The 22,105-nt window shown below is 38.5% G+C and overlaps 1 protein-coding gene across 1 annotated transcript; it reads right to left on the bottom strand.

The window, feature by feature from the left end:
* Window positions 1-1,131: 1,131 nt before the first annotated feature.
* On the bottom strand, window positions 1,132-17,495 carry LOC105897472. The gene is made up of 9 exons (XM_031562790.2): window positions 17,489-17,495; window positions 17,036-17,183; window positions 13,415-13,561; window positions 9,254-9,318; window positions 6,835-7,166; window positions 3,765-3,822; window positions 2,335-2,655; window positions 1,939-2,043; window positions 1,132-1,749 (listed from the first exon to the last, which is right to left on the bottom strand). Exons 1-9 carry the CDS (start codon window positions 17,493-17,495, stop codon window positions 1,598-1,600), a joined length of 1,335 nt encoding a protein of 444 aa, XP_031418650.1. The 3' UTR covers window positions 1,132-1,597.
* Window positions 17,496-22,105: the final 4,610 nt, after the last annotated feature.

Consider the following 22,105-nt stretch of genomic DNA (forward strand, 5'->3'; position numbering starts at 1 on the left):
TGTGCAACTTACAGTATGTACAATTGCATAAGGATAAAACAGTTATGAACCTTGTGCCTACAAGTCGTACATTTTAATTTGTTTAATTCAGTGCTGAAATTGAGCAGAATCTTGATTATTTATTATTTACAATTTATCAGCATTGACTTTATAATCAAGGCATTATAATAAAACAAGTTGAATTAAGTTGAGTACTTGTAAATGCTCTTTCAGTTAGGATTACATCATAATGAAGTAAAACAAATAGCTACTGTAAAGTCACTGAAAATACTTTCCTATGCTTTACTACAGATCAGGCATCCAGGTGTTTTGATATGAAGAAACACAAGTGATCTCCCCTATTTTAATACAAGGGCTGAATATGGGGGAATAATCATGAAATCTTGCAAACATTAGCTGTTTGACTTAGTGCCAGATCTATTAATACTCTCACAAATACTTAAAATGGTAAGCTTTGAATGTGCTTTGAAAATCTGCCTGTGTGTAAATGGCTTCTTACTGTATTCAGATGCATGCACTGGATTGACTACTTGATTAGGGGATTTAGGAGATTAATTTAGTACATTATTTATTAAGTTTTTATGGATTCTCACTAACATAATATTAATGTAGGTCATGTGTGTCTCACTTTCAGTCCAGAAATATTTTATCTGAATAGTTTTAGAATTGTAATATACTTGTTTTATGTATGGTAACAGCTATTCATGGCTTTTGACTAGTCCAAATGTATGGTCAAGTAATATGAAAGCCAATACATGTTTTGATTTTATTGCAGGTATACAATACAACAAAATGAAGGAAATGGTCTTTAAAGAAATATTTATTTGGAAGTACGCATACAAATATATATTTATTTATTTATTCAAAACACAGTACCCACAATCCATTTCAACAGTCAAAGTTGTAATACTGCAGTCTACATTTTTTTTTTATATAATTAAATACCTGCAGTATTTTTAACAAATGTCCTGATATCAAGTTCTTAATAACCAATGTTTCTTTCATAATTATATTAAAGGAAATTAGCAATGTCAAGTATTGAAAATGTGCTGTTTGTTGAAACACATTACCTATGATCGTCTGAATGAATAACTCAGCATTTTATAATTTACATTACAATTACATACTAGTTATACCCAGGTGATTAAATAATTTGTATAATTTGTAAACCAGTTTAATGTAATCTTATATTGCCTAATCTTTATTTGCTATGGTAATAAAAGTACATAGCACAAGAATAATTTGTTTCTAAAAAACTATGATTGGGAAATTGAAATAGAAGTTGCCATGGAAAATACACAGTATATGTTAAGTTATAGATAAGACAGTAATAAAATACAGCAGGACAAAATCATGCTATGTGCATCTTAAAACATAACAAAGTAATCAAGCATAACAAAAAAAAAAAAAAACATAGGTGGAAAATAAAGAGGAAATAATGTGCATAGATACTGATATGTATTGAGACATTTTGAAAATAGTATTTGCTGAAAAGGGAGAATCAGATAAAGATCGGCGCCCAAGTTTGACCTGGCACAAGCGTCACAAAGAATGGCATGTAGAATAAGCACATCACTCAGCTCCACAGCACGCTGTATCAGGGAGCTCTACGGTTGAGGGAGCGCTTGCTTCTCATGTTCTTTGTGCATATGAAGTAGGAGATGGCGCAGAAGTACACCGTGCTTTTAAAAATCATAAGGGTGTACACCCATGTTGCCAGATACAGACTGCGTGCGGCTCCAAAGTACTCTGTCAGAGCAGAAAAAATAGCCATTTCAAACACTTAAATAAACACATCATGACAGGATCACATTCTATTTTCTCATTTTCTAATGGGAATATTAATGGCAGTACATTTTTATGAATGTTTATTTAATAAATGTATATCTTCAGTTGTGAATTGTTATAAAAGTTATAAAAGTAGTTTCCAGTAGTTACCATCTAGTTGGTGTAACGTGGAGATAGCTGTGTCGTTGGGTGTTGAGCAGACTGTGACATTGAAGGTTTTTGCTTGAGGTTTTGTCACCGGCTCAGTTTGTCCTCCTGAGTTCACAGTATGTGAATTCATTTAACATACATTACAATAATACGAATGATATACAATTAAAATGCAATATACAGTATAATTCAATAGTACACAATTAAATAGTATACAATTAAATGTTAAATGTTGAATAAAACATAGAGACAAGCCAGGTGAAAAGCAGGTTTGTTTTTATGTCATTTTCTGGAACTCATCCTATTTAGAAACAGCAGGTTTGATAAAGATTTCAAACAGCAGAACTATAACATTAATTCCTATGCTGGCCAGAGTAGTGAACAGTAGAGTGGTACCTTTCTTTCCCTCTATCTCCAGAGGCTTGCTCTCTTTTCCTTCCCTGAGGGCTTCGTGTGTGTAGGAGCAGGCGTATCGGTTGCCACCGGCCTTCTGCTTGTCAATAATCATGATGCTGGTGTTTGTCTTGTCTGAGAAGCTGGTCTCCAGCACCTCGCGGTCATTCTTCACCACGTTTTCCCACTTTCCAGCTTTGAACACTTTCCAGTGGAATCTGACCAAGTCTGGGAACATATTACTGGCATGGCACAGAAAGGTGTTCTCTTTTTGAGATTTGGTGCTGGAGTAGACGCTCACCGTAGGTTGACGCACAGCATCATCTGAGGATGTAAGACAAACAGCAGCTCATTTTTGGGAAGCAAAGTGCAGTACACATACAAATAAATGATCTAAAACGAAAACAGTACATCAGGGACAGAATTGCTGGTTAATTGTATTCTTCCGTACCTGAAGTTCAGACAGTAAAGAGAACTGCAATATGAACACATAACAATACACAAATACACGCACACACATATCAAAATTGTACACTTTAAAGATTTTAGCGCTAGTGTTTTCTCATCTGTCGTCCCAGAATTTGTTATGGAAAGAATTTGGTTACACTGAACAACATGGCAGCATTGGTCCACATCAAACTTAGTAGAAAATTGCCTGACTTCTTACCATTGACAAATAACCTGGTACCTGTCCCAAAACGTTTAATCCAATCAGAAGCACACAGTCATTGAGTCCAAGACAAATAGTGCTCTGCATTAAAGTACTCCTTATTTTAATCATCCATCCATCATTCTAACTAGTCATGAATATATTCCAATTTCTTGGATTTGTTTTAAGACCTAATTTGTGGTACCGTATATCAGGGTACTACAAATGGTAGTCGGATTAATAGTTTATGGTCACTTAGTACTTTAACACTAATATTAAGGAAGTCAGTGTCACAGCATAAACAACCTAAAAAAACAGTTAAAATGAAAACATTTATCCTTCTACCACACTCACATGTATATGTATATTTGTCTGTATACTGTACATTTTTATATAATACTTTTTTTTCCATCACTGACCAGTTCTTAACATTTCCTTCATAACTCCAAAGTTTCTTCATCAAAAAACTGATTCACATTATGTGAAGAATTGTTTTTACATGTGCACATTTAGACTATACCTGGTTACCTGTTAAAATAACTGAAATGGCATGTTTGAGATCTTACCAGTGACAAACAGTCTGGTTCCTGGCCCAAAACGTTTAATATACCCAGAGGTACACAGTCATTAAATGAAATACAAATACCGCTGTGCATTGGGTTAACTATCTTGTGTCTCTTGAATATTTATCCATGATCAAATTTTCAAATAAAACAAATAAAAAAGCTCCTGTCACATTTGTCCTGGTATCATTTGGTCAATGTGATTTCTATATGTTTCTCACCTGACACATAAAGTCTTGTGCCTGATCCAAAGACTTTTACGTTCCCCACAGTGAAGCACTCAACCACAATAACTCAGTCATCTTTATAGCATATTCAGTATTTGATTGTTTTCCCAAATTAAATATCGTTGTTGTTGCCAAAACCTGAAATGTTGTTTTGTGGCTATTCGCCATTTGTTCAACCAATAGTGTGTTTTAATATGATACAAATGAGAGGCTAGCTGCTACAAACTCAAGACAAACAATCTGTGTGATACTAAGTAAAGTGCACTTTTGGCCATTACCATCATTATTCCCCCCATTTAAAAACATATAGCCACAGCCAATTTTAACAATGCCTAACTAAACGTTGTCCAGACTACTTTATCTATTAACACAACTTTTATGTTTCATACCTGTAACATAGAGCCGGGTGCCTGATCCAAACACCTTTATCGCTCCCACACTGAATAACTTAAGCACAATAACTGGAGAGGCGTGTTTGCATCATTACTATTGCACTGAGTAAAACATTTCTCCTCTTGTCGTATGTTACGAAGTGGCTTTCACAATTATTTACGTTGGCGATTTCTCTCTATATTATGGAACAACCAGCTCTGGAGTATCTTGGCTCTTTAAACCTGGGCTTGGTTTTTTATTCACTGAATAAATCCTCAAATTGAAGTCCATGTCTTTCTCTGCTGAAACGTCACTTCTCTGTGGATGGCTGAAAGTCCTCTATCAGTTGAAAGTTGAAAGTCCTCTATCAGTTGAAAGTTGAAAGTCCTCTATCAGTTGAAAGTCGTTTATCGTCTATGTACAGTACCCTTGTGAAAGGCTCTCCATCTTTCTTTTGGTACCAATGAATATAATTGCCGGAGTTACTTATCTCATTCGAGGTGTTTTGCACTGTTTCTATGTAAGTAATTTTGCTGCACTGGACAATGATAATTGCTCATTAACCCGATTCAAATGGATTCTACTGTGTATTACAGCAGTAGCTTTGGGAGATCTGTACCAAGACTGTGGGTCCCATGCAAAGGCAAAAGTGCGTTCATCAGCTGCAGAGAGGCATGTTCCTCAGCATACTGTGAGGGTGAAACTATAGACAACATCAGGGAAGTGCCATAATGCAAAGCAGTTTCCGTTCCAAACCTTTACTTATATTGCATCTGCAGATTTTACGAAGGTTTTCCTTTCAGAGTGTGTCTCCGCACTTCAGACCGCACGATAGCAGTTTACCTGGTTGTCAGCATCTATTTGCAATGGTTACAGTTGATTTCTGTCAACTATTAGACACGCCAAATTGTATCGAAAACACTTCGTTTTTGCTGTTTCCGTTCCCACCTTTTCCCATATATCAGTGGAGCTATGGAATTCCAAAGTACGACCATTCTTATCCACCTCACAGTCTATATGAGCCAGTTCTCTTTCTTCTTGCCACAGCCACTGGTTTCTGCTTGATGACTTGCTCGCATGTGAATCCTGATTAAAAAAAGGAAAATAAGTAACATGATTAGTGAAAAGAGTGTGAGAATGATAAGATCTGAATACTGAATAATGTTTACCGAACAAGAAGACTGCAAACTGTTTTGGCGTCGTTCTCGGATGCACAGTCAACAGAGTAGACTAAAATCTCCAACTCAACTGAGTCATACCAAAGAAGAAGAAGTTTCACGTGCCATTTAGCTGTTACCTCTAATGAAACAGCCAAGCTCACCCGGGTGTGGTTTGTCAAACGTCCAGTGACATTTTAGAAAACCCCTATACTCATTATAGATTTAGGCTGGCATTGTTTCTCGACAATATTTCTTTTATGCATGTGTAGATAAACTGCTGGCCTATTCCAGGTAAACATTTGCGTGATTCTGACGGCATTTGTGTTCTCTGTCCATGGTACTGAATCATGTTTTGCAACGTCTGCGTTTCATTCTCTTGTGCTGTTCCCTCCACTTCAACTTTGACTGTTTTAGGATCAGTATTTTAATACTGAAAAAACATCAACATCCAGGCTTAAAAGGTATAATTCACCTGACAATTACAAACTGTCATGGAACCATTCAACCATATACAAAATATACATTTTCAAACAATGCAACGTTTGCTGATTTTGTATACATTTTCCCTTACACAAACCCACCGCATCGGAAGCAATTTCAGCCAAAATGGATCAAAATATGGCCCATACTCATATGCCACTAACAGTGGCCATATTGTCCGTGTCACATTTCAAAATATTTTTTATTTGGTTGTTGTTTTTGACCATCACCATCAAATGTAATGAAAAACGCCACAGGCACTCCATGTATGACAACAACAACAAAATAAATTAGTAACTTTGGCACCTATAACGAAATAATTCAATTCAATTCAATTTTATTTATATAGTGCCAAAACAATAAAATGGTCTCAAAGTGCTTTACATAGCCCAGAGCCTGAAACCCCCTTAGGGCAAGCACAATGAGGACATGGGCAAGCAAAAATGTATACAACTAACTTAATCTTTTCAGCACATTTAGGAATATCCAATATGTGAAATGTGTGAAATTTGAAATGTTTTGGAAAAAAACAAAGGTGGGGCCAACCTTATATTCACTGAATATAGTTATTGAATAAATTGAGAATCGAGACAATCATGCTTACATTGAATTCTCTTAATAATAATTTAAACCACTCAATCAGTGCTGAGGCATTGCATTAAAGGTACAGTCAGTGATCATTTAATACACTTTTTTGGCAAATTCATCAAATGGCTCCTAATGGTCCTCTTACTCTCCGTTCTCTGTGCACTCAAAAGAACTGGTGTTCATGCACAGTCCCGTCTCTGTCAATGGGAAACAAACGAAGTGGTTTGAACCCAGCCATTGTATATTCCAGTCAGTCAACATAACAATGCAAAGGAGGGGTGGCTGTTGAACTCATCAAGCTCATCAATTTAGACAACATCGTGAACTGTGCCTTTAATTCCCAAGGTGTTTTGAGGTAAAACAAAACGTTGGTTTTCTAATCCCCCCAGTGCAGCGCACACCTTATGTCACCACATTATGCTACAGTGGCAGATTTTGTCTGAGCTTCCTTTGAAACTCAGCACTGTGTCATCACTCCTCCACACCGCACAGCAGTAGTTGGCTCTGTCAGCGGCGCTTGAAGCGGAGATGGTTAGAGTTGACTTTTGCCCCTTTTTGTCCGCAGTGATTTTTGTGCCTGCCATGCCTTCCTCTTTCTGAGCACTGTTGCTGCCAGCGGGGAAATGAAGGAGTCGTGTGGGAGCTTCACCATCTTTCCATTTATACCAGTGCAAGGCGGTAGAGCTTAGAGAGAAAGAGCCATCAGAGGCATCAACCACACAGTCTATCCGTGCAGTTCTTCCAGTTCTAGCCAAAGTCCAGATCTTTGGATGCGTCACTTGTCCTGATGTGAAGCCTGATAAAAATGGAGCACAAAAATTACTACTGTTATTGAGACGAACATGCAAGAATGACAAGGAGTGCAATATTATGTTTAATGTGAAAAGGTACCAAAAAAGACCAGAACCCAGATGACCCAGAGCTCGGACATATTTTTCAAATGAACTCTCCTGTGTGCTGGAGGTGGTGGTAGTTGGGGGAAAGATCTGTGCTTCTGTTGAACACAAAAATGAGGTGAGGTATGATTGTTCCGCCCACCCCAGCTGTATACATCACAAGAGAGTGACATACACTGCCTGAATCATGCAATGGTCAAAAGATTTTGACAGGTAGAAGAACTGAATACATTTTGGAGAAGGTTTTCCTTAAACCTGTTCAGCAAATCCTACCGTGAAATAAAAGAGTGCAGAGGTATCAGAAGTGTAGTATTCACTGGATTTTATTTAGTGGAAACTTTAGTGGACTGTTTAACTGTTACTTTTTTATGCTGCTTGCCTGTTGTTATTCCATTGATGCAGTTCTGACCTGCTCTCATAATGATGTGCTGGACAACAAACACCATTCTGCAATGATGCAGCTACAGGCCCAGGCTGAGGAAGTCCTCCCGTATTTCAGGCTGACGTTCTCTCTTCTCACAACCACAGGTCTGTGCAATTGATCTGAAGCACTCAAACTATTGAACTTGCCACTTGTTGACTCCTTGCTATTGTCATCCTACGCTGCTTCACCTAATGTAACATACTTAAACTGTAAACTGTAACTAGAAACATGTGTGCCATTCCCTGCCATTCTGTGCCAGTGCTGGTAAACAGTGTCGATTGTAAACCGGCAGTGTGAGAATTTCTTCTTTTCCTTTAATTCTACTTCTGTTGTGTCAGCCTTATGCAGAGGGGACCTTGCTTTTAGAGGTGGCTTTTGCTCAAGGTGCCAGCCAGACACCCACACACCCCCCATGTAAAGACTGTTGTTGTCAACACACGCTTATTCAGGCTTCAGACTCCAGTCTCTGGAAAGCTCATTGGGACAATGCTCACTTTTGATTGCAATATTAACAAAACTGTTTTGAAAATTGAATGAATCCTGATGACTTGCTTAGAGTTGCTGTCAAGTTCTTTTCAAGGTGGTCCTTATGATGAAATATGATACAAATGTGGTTCACATCGAATGAAGCCATTCTTGTTTGCAGGTTGAATAAGCAGTCGATCATCAAGAAGCTGCTGTAAAACGAAGTTCTAGCTTGAAGTGTCTTCTTGTCGCTCGTTGAGCTCTGGCGCCCTCTATGTGATAACAAGAGCTGCACATGTGCACCTGGTTTTGAGCTTTTCAGTTAGCATGTGACAAGAATAGAAGAAATAACTTCTTCCGTCTTTGCAAAACTTAAGAGACTGAAATATAACCTCAGTATGTCTTTCCACAGGAGGCTGAACATCGAGACAAGAGAACGTTTAAAAAGCCGGCTCTTTTATTTCCGCTTTTCATTTGACTGTGTTTCGCTTTTGTACCAGTGTACTCAAATGTGCGTGTCATTGAACCGCTGCATGCAAATGGTCTGGCATTTTCCAAAGACCTAAAGACACTGCTGGCCTCATTTACAGGATTGGGCTTGAAATCAAAAGGAGACATTTCTCTGTTCTCATTCTCAGTCACTTCAACACGTTTTCACATGACGATGTCCTCGCCAAACACCAGGGTTTTTGCACAAAATCCTCTCTGTAACTCTGACTGTGGGAGGTCCAGCAGGCACAGTAGTACACCGCTGAATGATTGGATGAAATATGAGGGATTTTTAAAGTGAAAGTGTTTCCATTTTTCTCTGACTGGAACTCATGGTCGGGATCATTTGCTTTTTTCCGGTCCCAGATTCTCTTAATGCCAGCTCCCTCCCTTTTCTGGTACCACTGGATGTAACCCCAGCACCCTGTTTTGTACGTACAGTCAATTGAAGCTTGTTTTCCAAAAGATTCAACCACATAGATCCTCGGATGGAGCAGCACAATCCCTTGCACTAAACGAAAGAGAAACGAATGATTAGAGATTAGTGTGTGTTAAAAATGTCTATCTGTTTCAGTTCAGAAAGATGTCTACATGCATCATTTCTCATACCTGTGTGTAAAAGAACAGTGACAAAAGCAAGTTGTGGACCCATGGCTCTGCTTTCATGTCCTTGTCTGGAACACAAAGACGAAGACATGAAAGTGAAGAAATATGTGGCGCCTTATTTGTGCGGAGGAGTTATGGTTTTATATCAACACATCCTGCCCACCTGCTTTGGCACGATTTGTTAACTGTAAGCCTTGTATTCAAACTGTGTATTGCAGCAAGAACAGTGTTGCTGAATAGTGCTGAATGAGAGGACAATTTATTTTGTATTAAGTGGATGGATGTAGTACAATCCCTATCATAGTGCATGGGAATGGAGGTCCTTCTCTCCGTCACCAGCACACATAGCACACACTATTACTAGGTATTGGTGGATATGGGGGAATTTGTTCATATTTTGGTGGTTTGAGAAAACATTTGCAACATCAAACTTCTTTATTTTGATGTGAGTGGACATAGTTAGACCTATGTCAATTCATTAATTAGATAAAAAAAAACAGTTTGTTTTCAGTATTTCTTGCTCCATCATGTTATTTCCATCCATCATTTTAGCTCCTTGTTTCCATCCTTATACTAATATGTAAGATTCCCTAATATCCTCATATTATCTTGTACCAGTGAATGTGTTGTCTGGTACCAGTGAATGTAGTACACATGTGTAGTCTGGTACCAGTGTACCTAAATTTTCTGTACCAGTGAATGTAGTATACATGTAGTGTACATGTGTAGTCTGGTACCAGTGAATGTAGTGTACATGTGTAGTCTGTGGCACCAGTGAATGTAGTATACATGTGTAGGCTGGTACCAGTGAATGTAGTGTACATGTGTAGTCTGGTACCAGTGAATGTAGTGTACATGTGTATTCTGGTACCAGTGAATGTAGTATACATGTGTAGTCTGGTACCAGTGAATATAGTACACATGTGTAGTCTGGTACCAGTGAATGTAGTGTACATGTGTAGTCTGTGGCACCAGTGAATGTAGTGTACATGTGTAGTCTGGTACCAGTGAATGTAGTGTACATGTGTAGTCTGTGGCACCAGTGATGCAGTCATACTGGTTGCCTGCTGGAGTTTCACAGCCCCTACCACTGAAAAGAAAGAAATCTAAAGTCGGTGTGTTGATAAAATGTATGTATGTTCATACTGAAAAATCTCTGGGTTGATTTTTCTTTTTCTTTACATCTTTCCAACAATGAAATCCACTCCTGGACTGAAACCCAGTGTGCCCAGAGTCCTCAGTGTTGCGGTCACAGTGATGTTTCAGTCACCACTGAAAAGACAGAAATCTTATCAAGGTCAACCTATCAAAGGTCAGTTTAATTTAGTTAAATTTCAGAAAAACCTTTGCACTGTGTTTGCCTTTAACCTTCCACCAGTGAAATGCAACACTTGACTGATTCATTTAGTTTGTCATTGTTCAGTGAGTGGCATACTGAAATACTGGTTCAACACAGTTATTCTCTGAAATATGGTTTAAATAGTGCATTCAAATAGTCAGCAACTGTACAGTTTGGAATATACATTAGCTCACCTCTGTAGATAGGATGAAATAAAGATGCATGGAGTGGACCGATCCAGAGACTATAGCTCTTTCAGATGCATGGAATGGACCCATCCAGAGACTATAGCTTTTCAGATGCATGGAGTGGACCCATCCAGAGACTATAGCTCTTCAGATGTGTGGAAGCTGTAACTCTTTGGGCAGGGTTGTTTTGGAGGAGGAGTTACAGTTTTAATATTAAAATTTCCTGTCAACTTATTAGGGTTTTTGCACAGGATGTTCACCGTTATTTTCACTGTGGGAGGGCCAGCAGGCACAGTAGTACACTGCTCTATGGAAGGACTTTACATTAGGGATTTTTAAATTAAATTCTTTTCCTTTTTTTTCTGTTTCGAAATTCTTATGATCCTTATAATCAGGATCATTTGTCCTTGTTCCATCACTTATTTTTATGTACAGGATTCTTTTGAAGCTCTCTTCCTCCTTTTTCTGGTACCAGTGGATGTAGTCCCAACACCCTGTTCCATATGTGCAGTGTATTGAGGCCGGTGTCCCCAGTGGTACAGTTACACTGATCTCCTGATCCAGTTCCACGGCTCCCACCACTGAAAAGAAGGAAATCTAAGGTCAGTGTTTAAAAAGTCCTGTGCATTTCAACTCAAAGATATTTTAATTTGTATTGCTTTTACAATCAAAGAACAATTAATTACACAACTAAACTTAAACTCTTGCAGTTCCACATCTTAGGTCACATAGACTCCATACTGACATATTGACCACACACTTTACTCAATACTGGTCTCTCACATAAGCTGTATTTCTTAAAAGCGTATGCGCATGGGGAGATATTTTCCAAACAACAGATTCCATTCCATTTGTCAGATTCCATCTCACCTGTGATAAGAATGAAAAATATGCATAAAAGGGGGGGACCCATGATTCTCCTCAGTGTTCCAAATGCATAGACTTAAGAACACCAGATATGTTAAAGCCGTTGGTGATATATTAGCTCTACAGGTATGATATAGAGCAGGAGGAGGAGTTCAAATGTGCTGTCAGCCTATCAGGGTGGTGCAAGAGGACATTCTTAGTCAGTCTTCCTGTGCTAGGAGCAACAATAACACATTGCAAAATGACAAGATTTCATCTGAGGGATTCATGAGGTAAATGTCTTGTGCAAAGGCAATATTGCATCCTGCAAAAACATCCAACATGATCCACTAAAAGGGTCCTGTTGTGTATTGTGCTTTTTAGATCAAAATAATATATCTTATCCTGTTTTATACCACGCAGGCAAACTAGATTAGACATTTTATTAGATGATTTAAAGTTTTCTCATATAAATGTTAAGTCCATTTGGGCATAAATGTTTTATAGTGTTTGCTGCCTGAGATATTTAAAGCTGGACTAACATGGGTAGAACTCATTGAGTTTCTGCTGTCAGCCTATCAGGGTGGTGCAAGAGGACATTCTTAGTCAGTCTACCTGTGCTAGGAGCAACAATAACTCATTACAAAATGACAAGATTCCATCTAAGGGATTCATGAGGTAAATGTCTTTCCATTTGTCTTTGCTCGGTACTCTTAATGAAGCAGACAGTAATGTCAGTAATGTCTATAATCCTTACCATTAATACACGGACACTTGTTGATATTCTATTAGGATGTTCACAGTAGTTCATACTGCCAGGATCATCCCAGCATGAGAATGGACATATTACGTTATTAGAAGTGTTTTAATGTTGAGCTGAAATTCCTGTAACTCTTTTTGGTATTCAGTCAAACTACATGAGGTGACCATTTTCTTGTGTAGCAGGCACTGATTTGGGGTCTAAAGTGGACAAGTGCAAAGGTAATATGAGATTCATGTGAATATAGAGTGCGTTATAAATTAAATGGATTATTATTATTTGTTATTAATATGCCATCCTGCAAAAACATCCACCATGATCCACTAAAAGGGTTCTGTTGTGTATTGGGCCTCTCAATTCAAAACAATCTTATCCTTTTTATACCATGCAGGCAAACTAGATTAGAAATGTTTTTAGATGATTTAAAGTTTTCTGATGTAAATGTTTATGTTTAGTCCATTTGGGTATAAATGTTTCATAATGTTTGCTGCCTGAGATATTTAAAGCTGGACTGACATGGGTAGAACACTGATCTCATTTAGACACATTTCAGAAACGAACAAGTCTTATTTTTTGTGGAAAGCATTGCAATGCTCCTGAATACACAGAGAGAAGAGAGTGTGGATCATGTTTGTCTGTGATGCAGAATACTGTAATGAATTCTCAACATCAGGGTCACTGAAGTGGATGGTGATATTAATATATTCTGCACCATTCTGGACACAAAACGTGGCAATATTCTGTTCTTTTCAGGTTACATATAATATGTGAATCTTTTTGTTTTCTCTCAGGTGGAAATGTGGCTTTATATCAGCACATCCTGCTGCTGTAGTTTTTGTGCAGGCGGTTTACAGTAATTCTTACTGTGTGAGGCTGAATCCCAGCAGGCACAGTAGTACACTGCTCTATGGAAGGACTTTACATTAGGAATTTTTAAATTAAATTCTTTTCCTTTTTTTTCTGTTTCGAAATTCTTATGATCCTTATAATCAGGATCATTTGTCCTGGTTCCATCACTTATTTCTATGTACAGGATTCTTTTGAAGCTCTCTTCCTCCTTTTTCTGGTACCAGTGGATGTAGTCCTGCACCCTGTTCCATATGTGCAGTGTATTGAGGCCGGTGTCCCCAGTGCTACAGTTACACTGATCTTCTGATCCAGTTCCACGGCTCCCGCCACTGAAAAGAAAGAAATCTAAGGTCAGTGTTTAGAAATACCTGTGCGTTTCAACTTAAAGATGTTTTAATCTGTATTGCTTTTAGAATCAGTGATCAATGAATTTCACAACTAAACTTAAACTCTTGTAGTTCCACATCTTAGGTCACATAGACTCCATACTGACATATTGACCACACACTTTACTCAATACCTGGCTCTAACATAAGCTGTATTTCTTAAAAGCGTATGCGCATGGGGAGATATTTTCCAAACAACAGAGTACATTCCATTTGTCAGATTCCATCTCACCTGTGATAAGAATGAAAAATATGCATAAAAGGGGGGGACCCATGATTCTCCTCAGTGTTCCAAATGCATAGACTTAAGAACACCAGATATGTTAAAGCCGTTGGTGATATATTAGCTCTACAGGTATGATATAGAGGAGGAGGAGTTCAAATGTGCTGTCAGCCTATCAGGGTGGTGCAAGAGGACATTCTTAGTCAGTCTTCCTGTGCTAGGAGCAACAATAATACATTGCAAAATGACAAGATTTCATCGGAGGGATTCATGAGGTAAATGTCTTTCCATTTGTCTTTGCTCGGTTCTCTTAATGAAGCAGACAGTAATGTCAGTAAGTTCTGTATTCCTTACCATTTAATACACGGACACTTGTTGATATTCTATTAGGATGTTCACAGTAGTTCATACTGCCATGATCATCCCAGCATGAGAATGGACACATTATGTTATTAGAAGTGTATTAATGTTGAGCTGAAATTCCTGTTACTCATTTTGGTATTCAGTCAAACTACATGAGGTGACCATGTAGGCACCAGCAGGCACTGATTTGGGGTCTGAAGTGGGCTAGATGCTGAGCCACAATGCCCTGTGTTATTAAAGCTTTGCTTGTGTAAGGACAAGTGCAAAGGTAATATTGCATCTGGCAAAAACATCCAATATGATCCACTAAAAGGGTTCTGTTGTGTATTGTAACTCTCAAATCAGTACAATCTTATCCTTTTTTATACCATGCAGGCAAACTAGATTAGAATTGTTTTTAGATGATTTAAAGTTTCTTATATAAACGTTTAGTCCATTTGGGCATAAATTCTTTATAGTGTTTGCTGCCTTAGATATTTAAAGCTGGACTAACTGACAAGGGTAGAAATCAGATTTCATTTAGACACATTTCACAAATGAACAAGTCATATCTTATTTTAAAAGACTGTGATGCTCCTTCATACACAAGAGAAGAGAGAGTTTGTCTATGATGCAGAATACTGTAATGAATTCTCAACATTGGGGTCACTGAAGTGGATGGTGATATAAATATATTCTTCACCATTCTGGACACAAAACGTGGCAATATTCTGTTCTTTTCAGGTTACATATAATATGTGAATCTTTTTGTTTTCTCTCAGGTGGAAATGTGGCTTTATATCAGCACATCCTGCTGCTGTAGTTTTTGTGCAGGCGGTTTACACTAATTCTTACTGTGTGAGACTGAATCCCAGCAGGCACAGTAGTACACTGCTCTATGGAAGGACTTTACATTAGGGAATTTTAAAATAAATTCATTTCCCTTTTTTTCTGCTTGGAAATCCTTATAATCACGATCTTTTGTCGTGGTTCCATCACTTATTTTTATGTACAGGATTCTTTTGAAGCTCTCTTCCTCCTTTTTCTGGTACCAGTGGATGTAGCTCCTGCACCCTGTTCCATATGTGCAGTGTATTGAGGCCCGTGTCCCCAGTGGTACAGTTACACTGATCTTCTGATCCAGTTCCACGGCTCCCGCCACTGAAAAGAAAGAAATCTAAGGTCAGTGTTTATAAATACCTGTGCGTTTCAACTTAAAGATGTTTTAATCTGTATTGTTTTTAGAATCAGTGATCAATGAATTTCACAACTAAACTTAAACTCTTGCAGTTCCACATCTTAGGTCACATAGACTCCATACTGACATATTGACCACACACTTTACTCAATACCTGGCTCTAACATAAACTGTATTTCTTAAAAGCGTATGTGCATGGGGAGATATTTCCCAAACAACAGATTACATTCCATTTGTCAGATTCCATCTCACCTGTGATAAGAATGAAAAATATGCATAAAAGGGGGGGACCCATGATTCTCCTCAGTGTTCCAAATGCATAGACTTAAGAACACCAGATATGTTAAAGCCGTTGGTGATATATTAGCTCTACAGGTATGATATAGAGCAGGAGGAGGAGTTCAAATGTGCTGTCAGCCTATCAGGGTGGTGCAAGAGGACATTCTTAGTCAGTCTTCCTGTGCTAGGAGCAACAATAACTCATTACAAAATGACAAGATTCCATCTAAGGGATTCATGAGGTAAATGTCTTTCCATTTGTCTTTGCTCGGTTCTCTTAATGAAGCAGACAGTAATGTCAGTAATGTCTATAATCCTTACCATTAATACACGGACACTTGTTGATATTCTATTAGGATGTTCACAGTAGTTCATACTGCCAGGATCATCCCAGCATGAGAATGGACACATTATGTGGTTAGAAGTGTTTTAATGTTGAGCTGAAATTCCTGTAACTCATTTTGGTATTCAGTCAAACTACATGAGGTGACCATGTAGGCACCAGCAGGCACTGATTTGGGGTCTGAAGTGGGCTGGATGCTGAGCCACAATGTCCTGTGTTATTAAAGCTTTGCTTGTGTAAGGACAGGTGCAAAGGTAATATGCCATCCCGCAAAAACATCGAACATGATCCACTAAAGGGGTTCTGTTGTGTATTGTGCCTCTCAAATCAGAACAATCTAACCCTTTTTAATACCACGCAGGCAAACTAGAGTAGAATTTTTATTTTAGGATTTAAAGTTTTCTCATATAAATGTTTAGTCCATTTGGGCATAAATGCTTCATGGTGTTTGCTGCCTGAGATATTTCAAGCTGGACTGACATGGATTGGATTGGATTCAATTTATTGTCATTGCACAGAGTTCAGGTACAGAGGCAACGAGGCAACATGGGTAAGTCTTATAGTCTTATATTTTTGTGAAAAGTATTGCGATGCTCCTGAATACACAGAGAGAAGAGAGAGTGTGGATCATGTTTGTCTGTGATGCAGAATACTGTAATGGATTCTCAACATCGGGGTCACTGAAGTGGATGGCATATAAATATATTCCTCACCATTCTGGACACAAAACGTGGCAATATTCTGTTCTTTGGAAGTCGCATATAATATGTGAATCTTTTTGTTTTCTCTCTGGTGGAAATGTGGTTTTATATCAGCACATCCTGCTGCTGTAGTTTTTGTGCAGGCGGTTTACACTAATTCTTACTGTGTGAATCGTACTCCCAGCAGGCACAGTAATACACTGCTCTATGGAAGGACTTTACATTAGGGATTTTTAAATTAAATTCTTTTCCTTTTTTTTCTGTTTCGAAATTCTTATGATCCTTATAATCAGGATCATTTGTCCTGGTTCCATCACTTATTTGTATGTACAGGATTCTTTTGAAGCTCTCTTCCTCCTTTTTCTGGTACCAGTGGATGTAGCCCCAGCACCCTGTTCCATATGTGCAGTGTATTGAGGCCTGTGTCCCCAGTGCTACAGTTACACTGATCTCCTGATCCAGTTCCACGGCCCCCGCCACTGAAAAGAAAGAAATTGAAGGTCAGTGTTTAGAAATGCCTGTGTTTCAGTTTGACCCTCATGCTGTGTCTTGGTCAAAAGTAGCTTTTTTGAAACTTCAGTCTTTTATTTCATCTTAAATTGACAATGATCCATCATCCTGCCAACTTGAGCAGATACAATAAATTAGAGCAAGCTTGATTTAACATAGTTACATCTGTTGTGTCTTCAGTCAAAAATAAAAGGTTAAGCTATCAGATGTCACATTTACTGCAATCAGTTGGGTGTTTATGTGAATAGGTGTGCATTTTCATCATAAATCTCACCGGTCATTTTTGTCGAAATACGTAACACGTGTTTGTAAAAAAACATGTTTTTACATTGTAAAATCACAGATTTCATAAATGTACATTCATTAACATGTAACTTTAAAGTTTTGTTTTATATTGCATACCTACCTATGTAGAAGAGAAAAGTGATAAACCCATTTAAGTTCATTGTTCTTTTTAGTGACTTCTTTCTCTTCTTTCTAGAGTCAGAGTTGAGTTCGGAGCTAGAAGCAAGCAACCATGGGCAGTGAGGTAATGCATGATCTGTGGGTGGGTGGGTGTGTTTGTGTTTGGGTGGGTGTGTGTGTGTGTGTGTGTGTGTGTGTGTGTGTGTGTGTGTGTGTGTGTGTGTGTGTGTGTGTGTGTGTGTGAGAGAGTGTGAGAAAGAGAGAGAAATAAACTGCGTGCCAAAAATTAAAGACATGGATTTATATTGATATCACATACTTAGACTTCACCAATCGGCATGAAACTTGGCATGATTGTAGCCCCACATGGTTGATATGGAATATAAGGTTTGTGTCCTTATATGGGCTTGTTCCTTCAGGCTAGTGCCCAATGAAGTGGAGCATGATCTGTGTGTGTGTGTGTGTGTGTGTGTGTGTGTGTGTGTGTGTGTGTGTGTGTGTGTGTGTGTGTGTGTGTTTGAGTGAGAGAAAGTGGCTAGTTCAGTGGAGCAGGCTCAAAGCACTTTTTGCACAATAGCCTCGACAACCATTTCACCAAAACTTATGACTGTTTGCTGAGCTCATTACGACTCATTTGTGGAGTAGCGCCACCTAGTGAATAATGTTGCACTGCAAAAATCTATGGCATCACTAGCCAATATCTAACAAATTTCAATATCTCAAGAATGGCACTTTTGAAATTTGGTATGTTTATACGTGGCTACATTCTTGACCAATTGTGTTACATTTTGGGTAAAGGGGGCACTGTAGCTGCCATATTTCTATATCTCATATATCTCAGCAACCACTTAAGGTCAAATCTGGATATTTGGTATGGTTATATTCAGCAGCTAATCCATGCTTGTATGAATGGCCAATCTTAATGGAGATTTGTAGGCTTATTTATTAATGACATGTAGAAGTAATTTACCCAATTTTAAACAAATCATCAACAAGACGTCGCTACAACAAGTTACACAATGTGTTCCTCTGGCATGGTTTCGTTTATTTTAAAAATTAATTTTGAACATTTACAAAATCATCAACTTTTCCCTACTTGGGGCAGTTGTTGATTGTTGCTTGTGGCTATTTTGTTATTTATGATAATATATACCTGTGTTGTGTGTGCACAGGCAGACATAAAGTGTTACTGCTGCACACCCTTTTAGTGTATAGCCAACACAATCACAAAGAATAGGTCCTTAAATGTTTGGAAACCTAGAGAACTTACAGTTTCAGAATCAGTAAATAACCTTGCTTTATTTATTCAAAAGATTAGTAGGGTCTGAAATGTATGGGAGACAAAATGTGGGAAAGGTAAGTAACTGCACATTATTTGAAAACTACTAGTCACTGTGTCTTCACAGAAATGATGACGAATGAAAAAAACAATGAAATACGGCTTAACCGTTACATCTCAAGGTTGGAGTATTTTTCAATTCTAGAGGCTGTTTGTTGTATCAGTTTTGCCAGTACTGCAGCCACTTTTGGCCTCTTTTGAAACGTAGCAGTCTATACTGGTATCAGCCTCCTCATATTGGTTTTACCAATATTAGTGTAAATGCACCCTCTTCTGTTTGTCCAACATATGGCATGTTTGTTTTACTGAACCCTATAACTGTTGTATCATAGTTGCTTCATGACATCGCTGTTTTGAGACGTCTGTATCCTCATGATCAATACTTACCTGAAAAACCTGTTGTCTGACATACTGTATGTCTTGAGCAATGAACCGTATTTGTTCTTGTTTTTAAAATGAAAATGGTTGTGATGCATAAACTGCAATAAAGGCTTGATGTATCAAATATGATACAAAAAAACCATCATGGCATGCTTTCAATTAACTTCTGGGCCACATCCTAACTGATGGCAGCCCATTTTTGCATAATCAATGCTTGGAGTTTGTCTGAATTGGTGGGTTTTCGTTTGTCTACCCACCTCTTGAGGATTGACCACAAGTTCTCAATGGGATTAAGGTCTGGGGAGTTTCCTGGCCATGGACCCAAAATATCGCTGTTTTGTTCCCCGAGCCACTTAGTTATCACGTTTGCCTTATGGCAAGGTGGTCCATCATGCTTGAAAAGGCATTGTTCATCACCAAACTTTTCCTGGATGGTTGGGAGAAGTTGCTCTCGGAGGCTCAAGAGGCGGGTGGACAAACAAAAACCCACAAATGACAAACTCCAAGCATTGATTATGCAAGAATGAGCTGCCATCAGTTAGGATGTGGCCCAGAAGTGAATTAACAGCATGCCAGGGCGGATTGCAGAGGTCTTGAAAAAGAAGGGCCAACACTGCAAATATTGACTCTTCATGTAATTGTTAATAAAAGCCTTTGACACTTGGTATTGTAATTATACTTCAGTCTTCCATTGTAACATCTGACAAAAATATCTAAAGACACTGAAGCAGCAAACTTTGTGAACATTTATATTTGTTTGTTTATATCGGGTTTGGGTGGTGACTCAGGGTGCAGACCTACATCGGGTTTTGGTTTACGAGCACAGGAGTGGCTTAGTCTTCACTAAACTAAACAGTCAGACCATGGTTGCCATGGTTGCCCATTTAACCTGCCACAGATATTGCATATGTTGTTTCCCCCCAAAAAAACAATCCAGTGATAATCAGATAAAAAAATATAAAGTTCAGTAAATACAATTCATCAGAACATAAAATTCCATTCACAGGTGGATATTGTCTCGTCGCCAATGAGAAAACTTGTTTATATATACGTTATCCTGGATATTAGGTTTAAGACTCAGGGGAGCTACATTCCTGTAACTCATTTTGGTATTCAGTCAAACTACATGAGGTGACCATGTACTGTAGGCACCAGCAGGCACTGATTTGGGGTCTGAAGTGAGCTGGATCAGTGGCGTAACGTAGTTACGACGGGCCCAAGTGCATGCTATTATAATGGGCCTTAGTCAGTGGCGTAAGGCAGTGATTCCCAAAACATTTTACAGTCTCGTACCCTTTTTCATATTTGTAACTGCCACACACCCTCCTCCCTGACATATATTCTGCCTATAACACTTAAATATGTGAAATTATCAGGGTAGATCACTAACCGCCGCCACGCCCCCTCCCCCGCGCACATATTCCGCCTATAGCACTTGTCATTGTAATTTCTTCGCTGAATATGGGTCAGTATTTTGGCAATGCGACTTGGCTATTCAGACTATTTAGATTGACATAAATATGTCTATGGGCCCCGGCTAAGGGCCCCCTAGACCCACGGGCCCAGGTGCTACCGCACCTGCTGCACCTCCTATAGTTACGCCCCTGGGCTGGATGCTGAGCCACAAGGCCCTGTGTTTTTAAAGCTTTGCTTGTGTAAGGACAGGTGCAAAGGTAATATGCCATCCTGCAAAAAACATCCACCATGATCCACTAAAGGGGTTCTGTTGTGTATTGTGCCTCTCAAATCAGAACAATCTTATCCTGTTTTATACCATGCAGGCAAACAAGATCATTTTTCATTTAGCAAACATCATCATTTTTTTTAGATGATTTCATGTTTTCTCATAGAAATGTTAAGTCCATTGGGGCATAAATGCTTTATAGTGTTTGCTGCCTGAGATATTTAAAGCTGGACTGATATGGGTAGATTTCATTTAGACACATTTCACAAATGAACAAGTCTAAAATCTTTTTTTAAAAGACTGTGATGCTCCTTCATACACAAGCGAAGAGAGAATGTGGATCATGTTTGTCTATGATGCAGAATACTGTAATGAATTATCAACATCAGGGTCACTGAAGTGGATGGTGATATAAATATATTCTTCACCATTCTGGACACAAAACGTGGCAATATTCTGTTCTTTTCAGGTTACATATAATATGTGAATCTTTTAGTTTTCTCTCAGGTGGAAATTTGGCTTTATATCAGCACATCCTGCTGCCATAGTTTTTGTGCAGGCGGTTCACACTAATTCTTACTGTGTGAGGTTGAATCCTCCCAACAGGCACAGTAGTACACTGCTGCATGGAAGGACTTTACATTAGGGATTTTTAAATTATATATATTACTGTTTTTTTCTTGTTGGAACTTCTGATAATCAGGATAATTTGTCTTGGTTCTACCATTTAAAGATATGTTAAGGATTATTTTGAATGTCTTTCCCTCCTTTTTCTGGTACCAGTGGATGTAGTCCCGGCACCCTGTTCTATGTGTGCAGTGTATTGAGGCTCGTGTCCCCAGTGGTACAGTTACACTGATCTCCTGATCCAGTTCCACGGCTCCCGCCACTGAAAAGAAGGAAATCTAAGGTCAGTGTTTAAAAATACCTGTGCGTTTCAGTTCAAAGATGTTTTATTCTGTATGGCCTTCACAATCAATGAACAATGAATTTCACAACTAAACTAAAACTCCTTAAGTTCCTCATCTTATGTCACCTAGACTCCATACTCACATATTGACCACACACTTTACTCAATACTT

This window comes from Clupea harengus, chromosome 25 (assembly GCF_900700415.2).
Source record: "Clupea harengus chromosome 25, Ch_v2.0.2, whole genome shotgun sequence".
NCBI lineage: Eukaryota > Metazoa > Chordata > Actinopteri > Clupeiformes > Clupeidae > Clupea > Clupea harengus.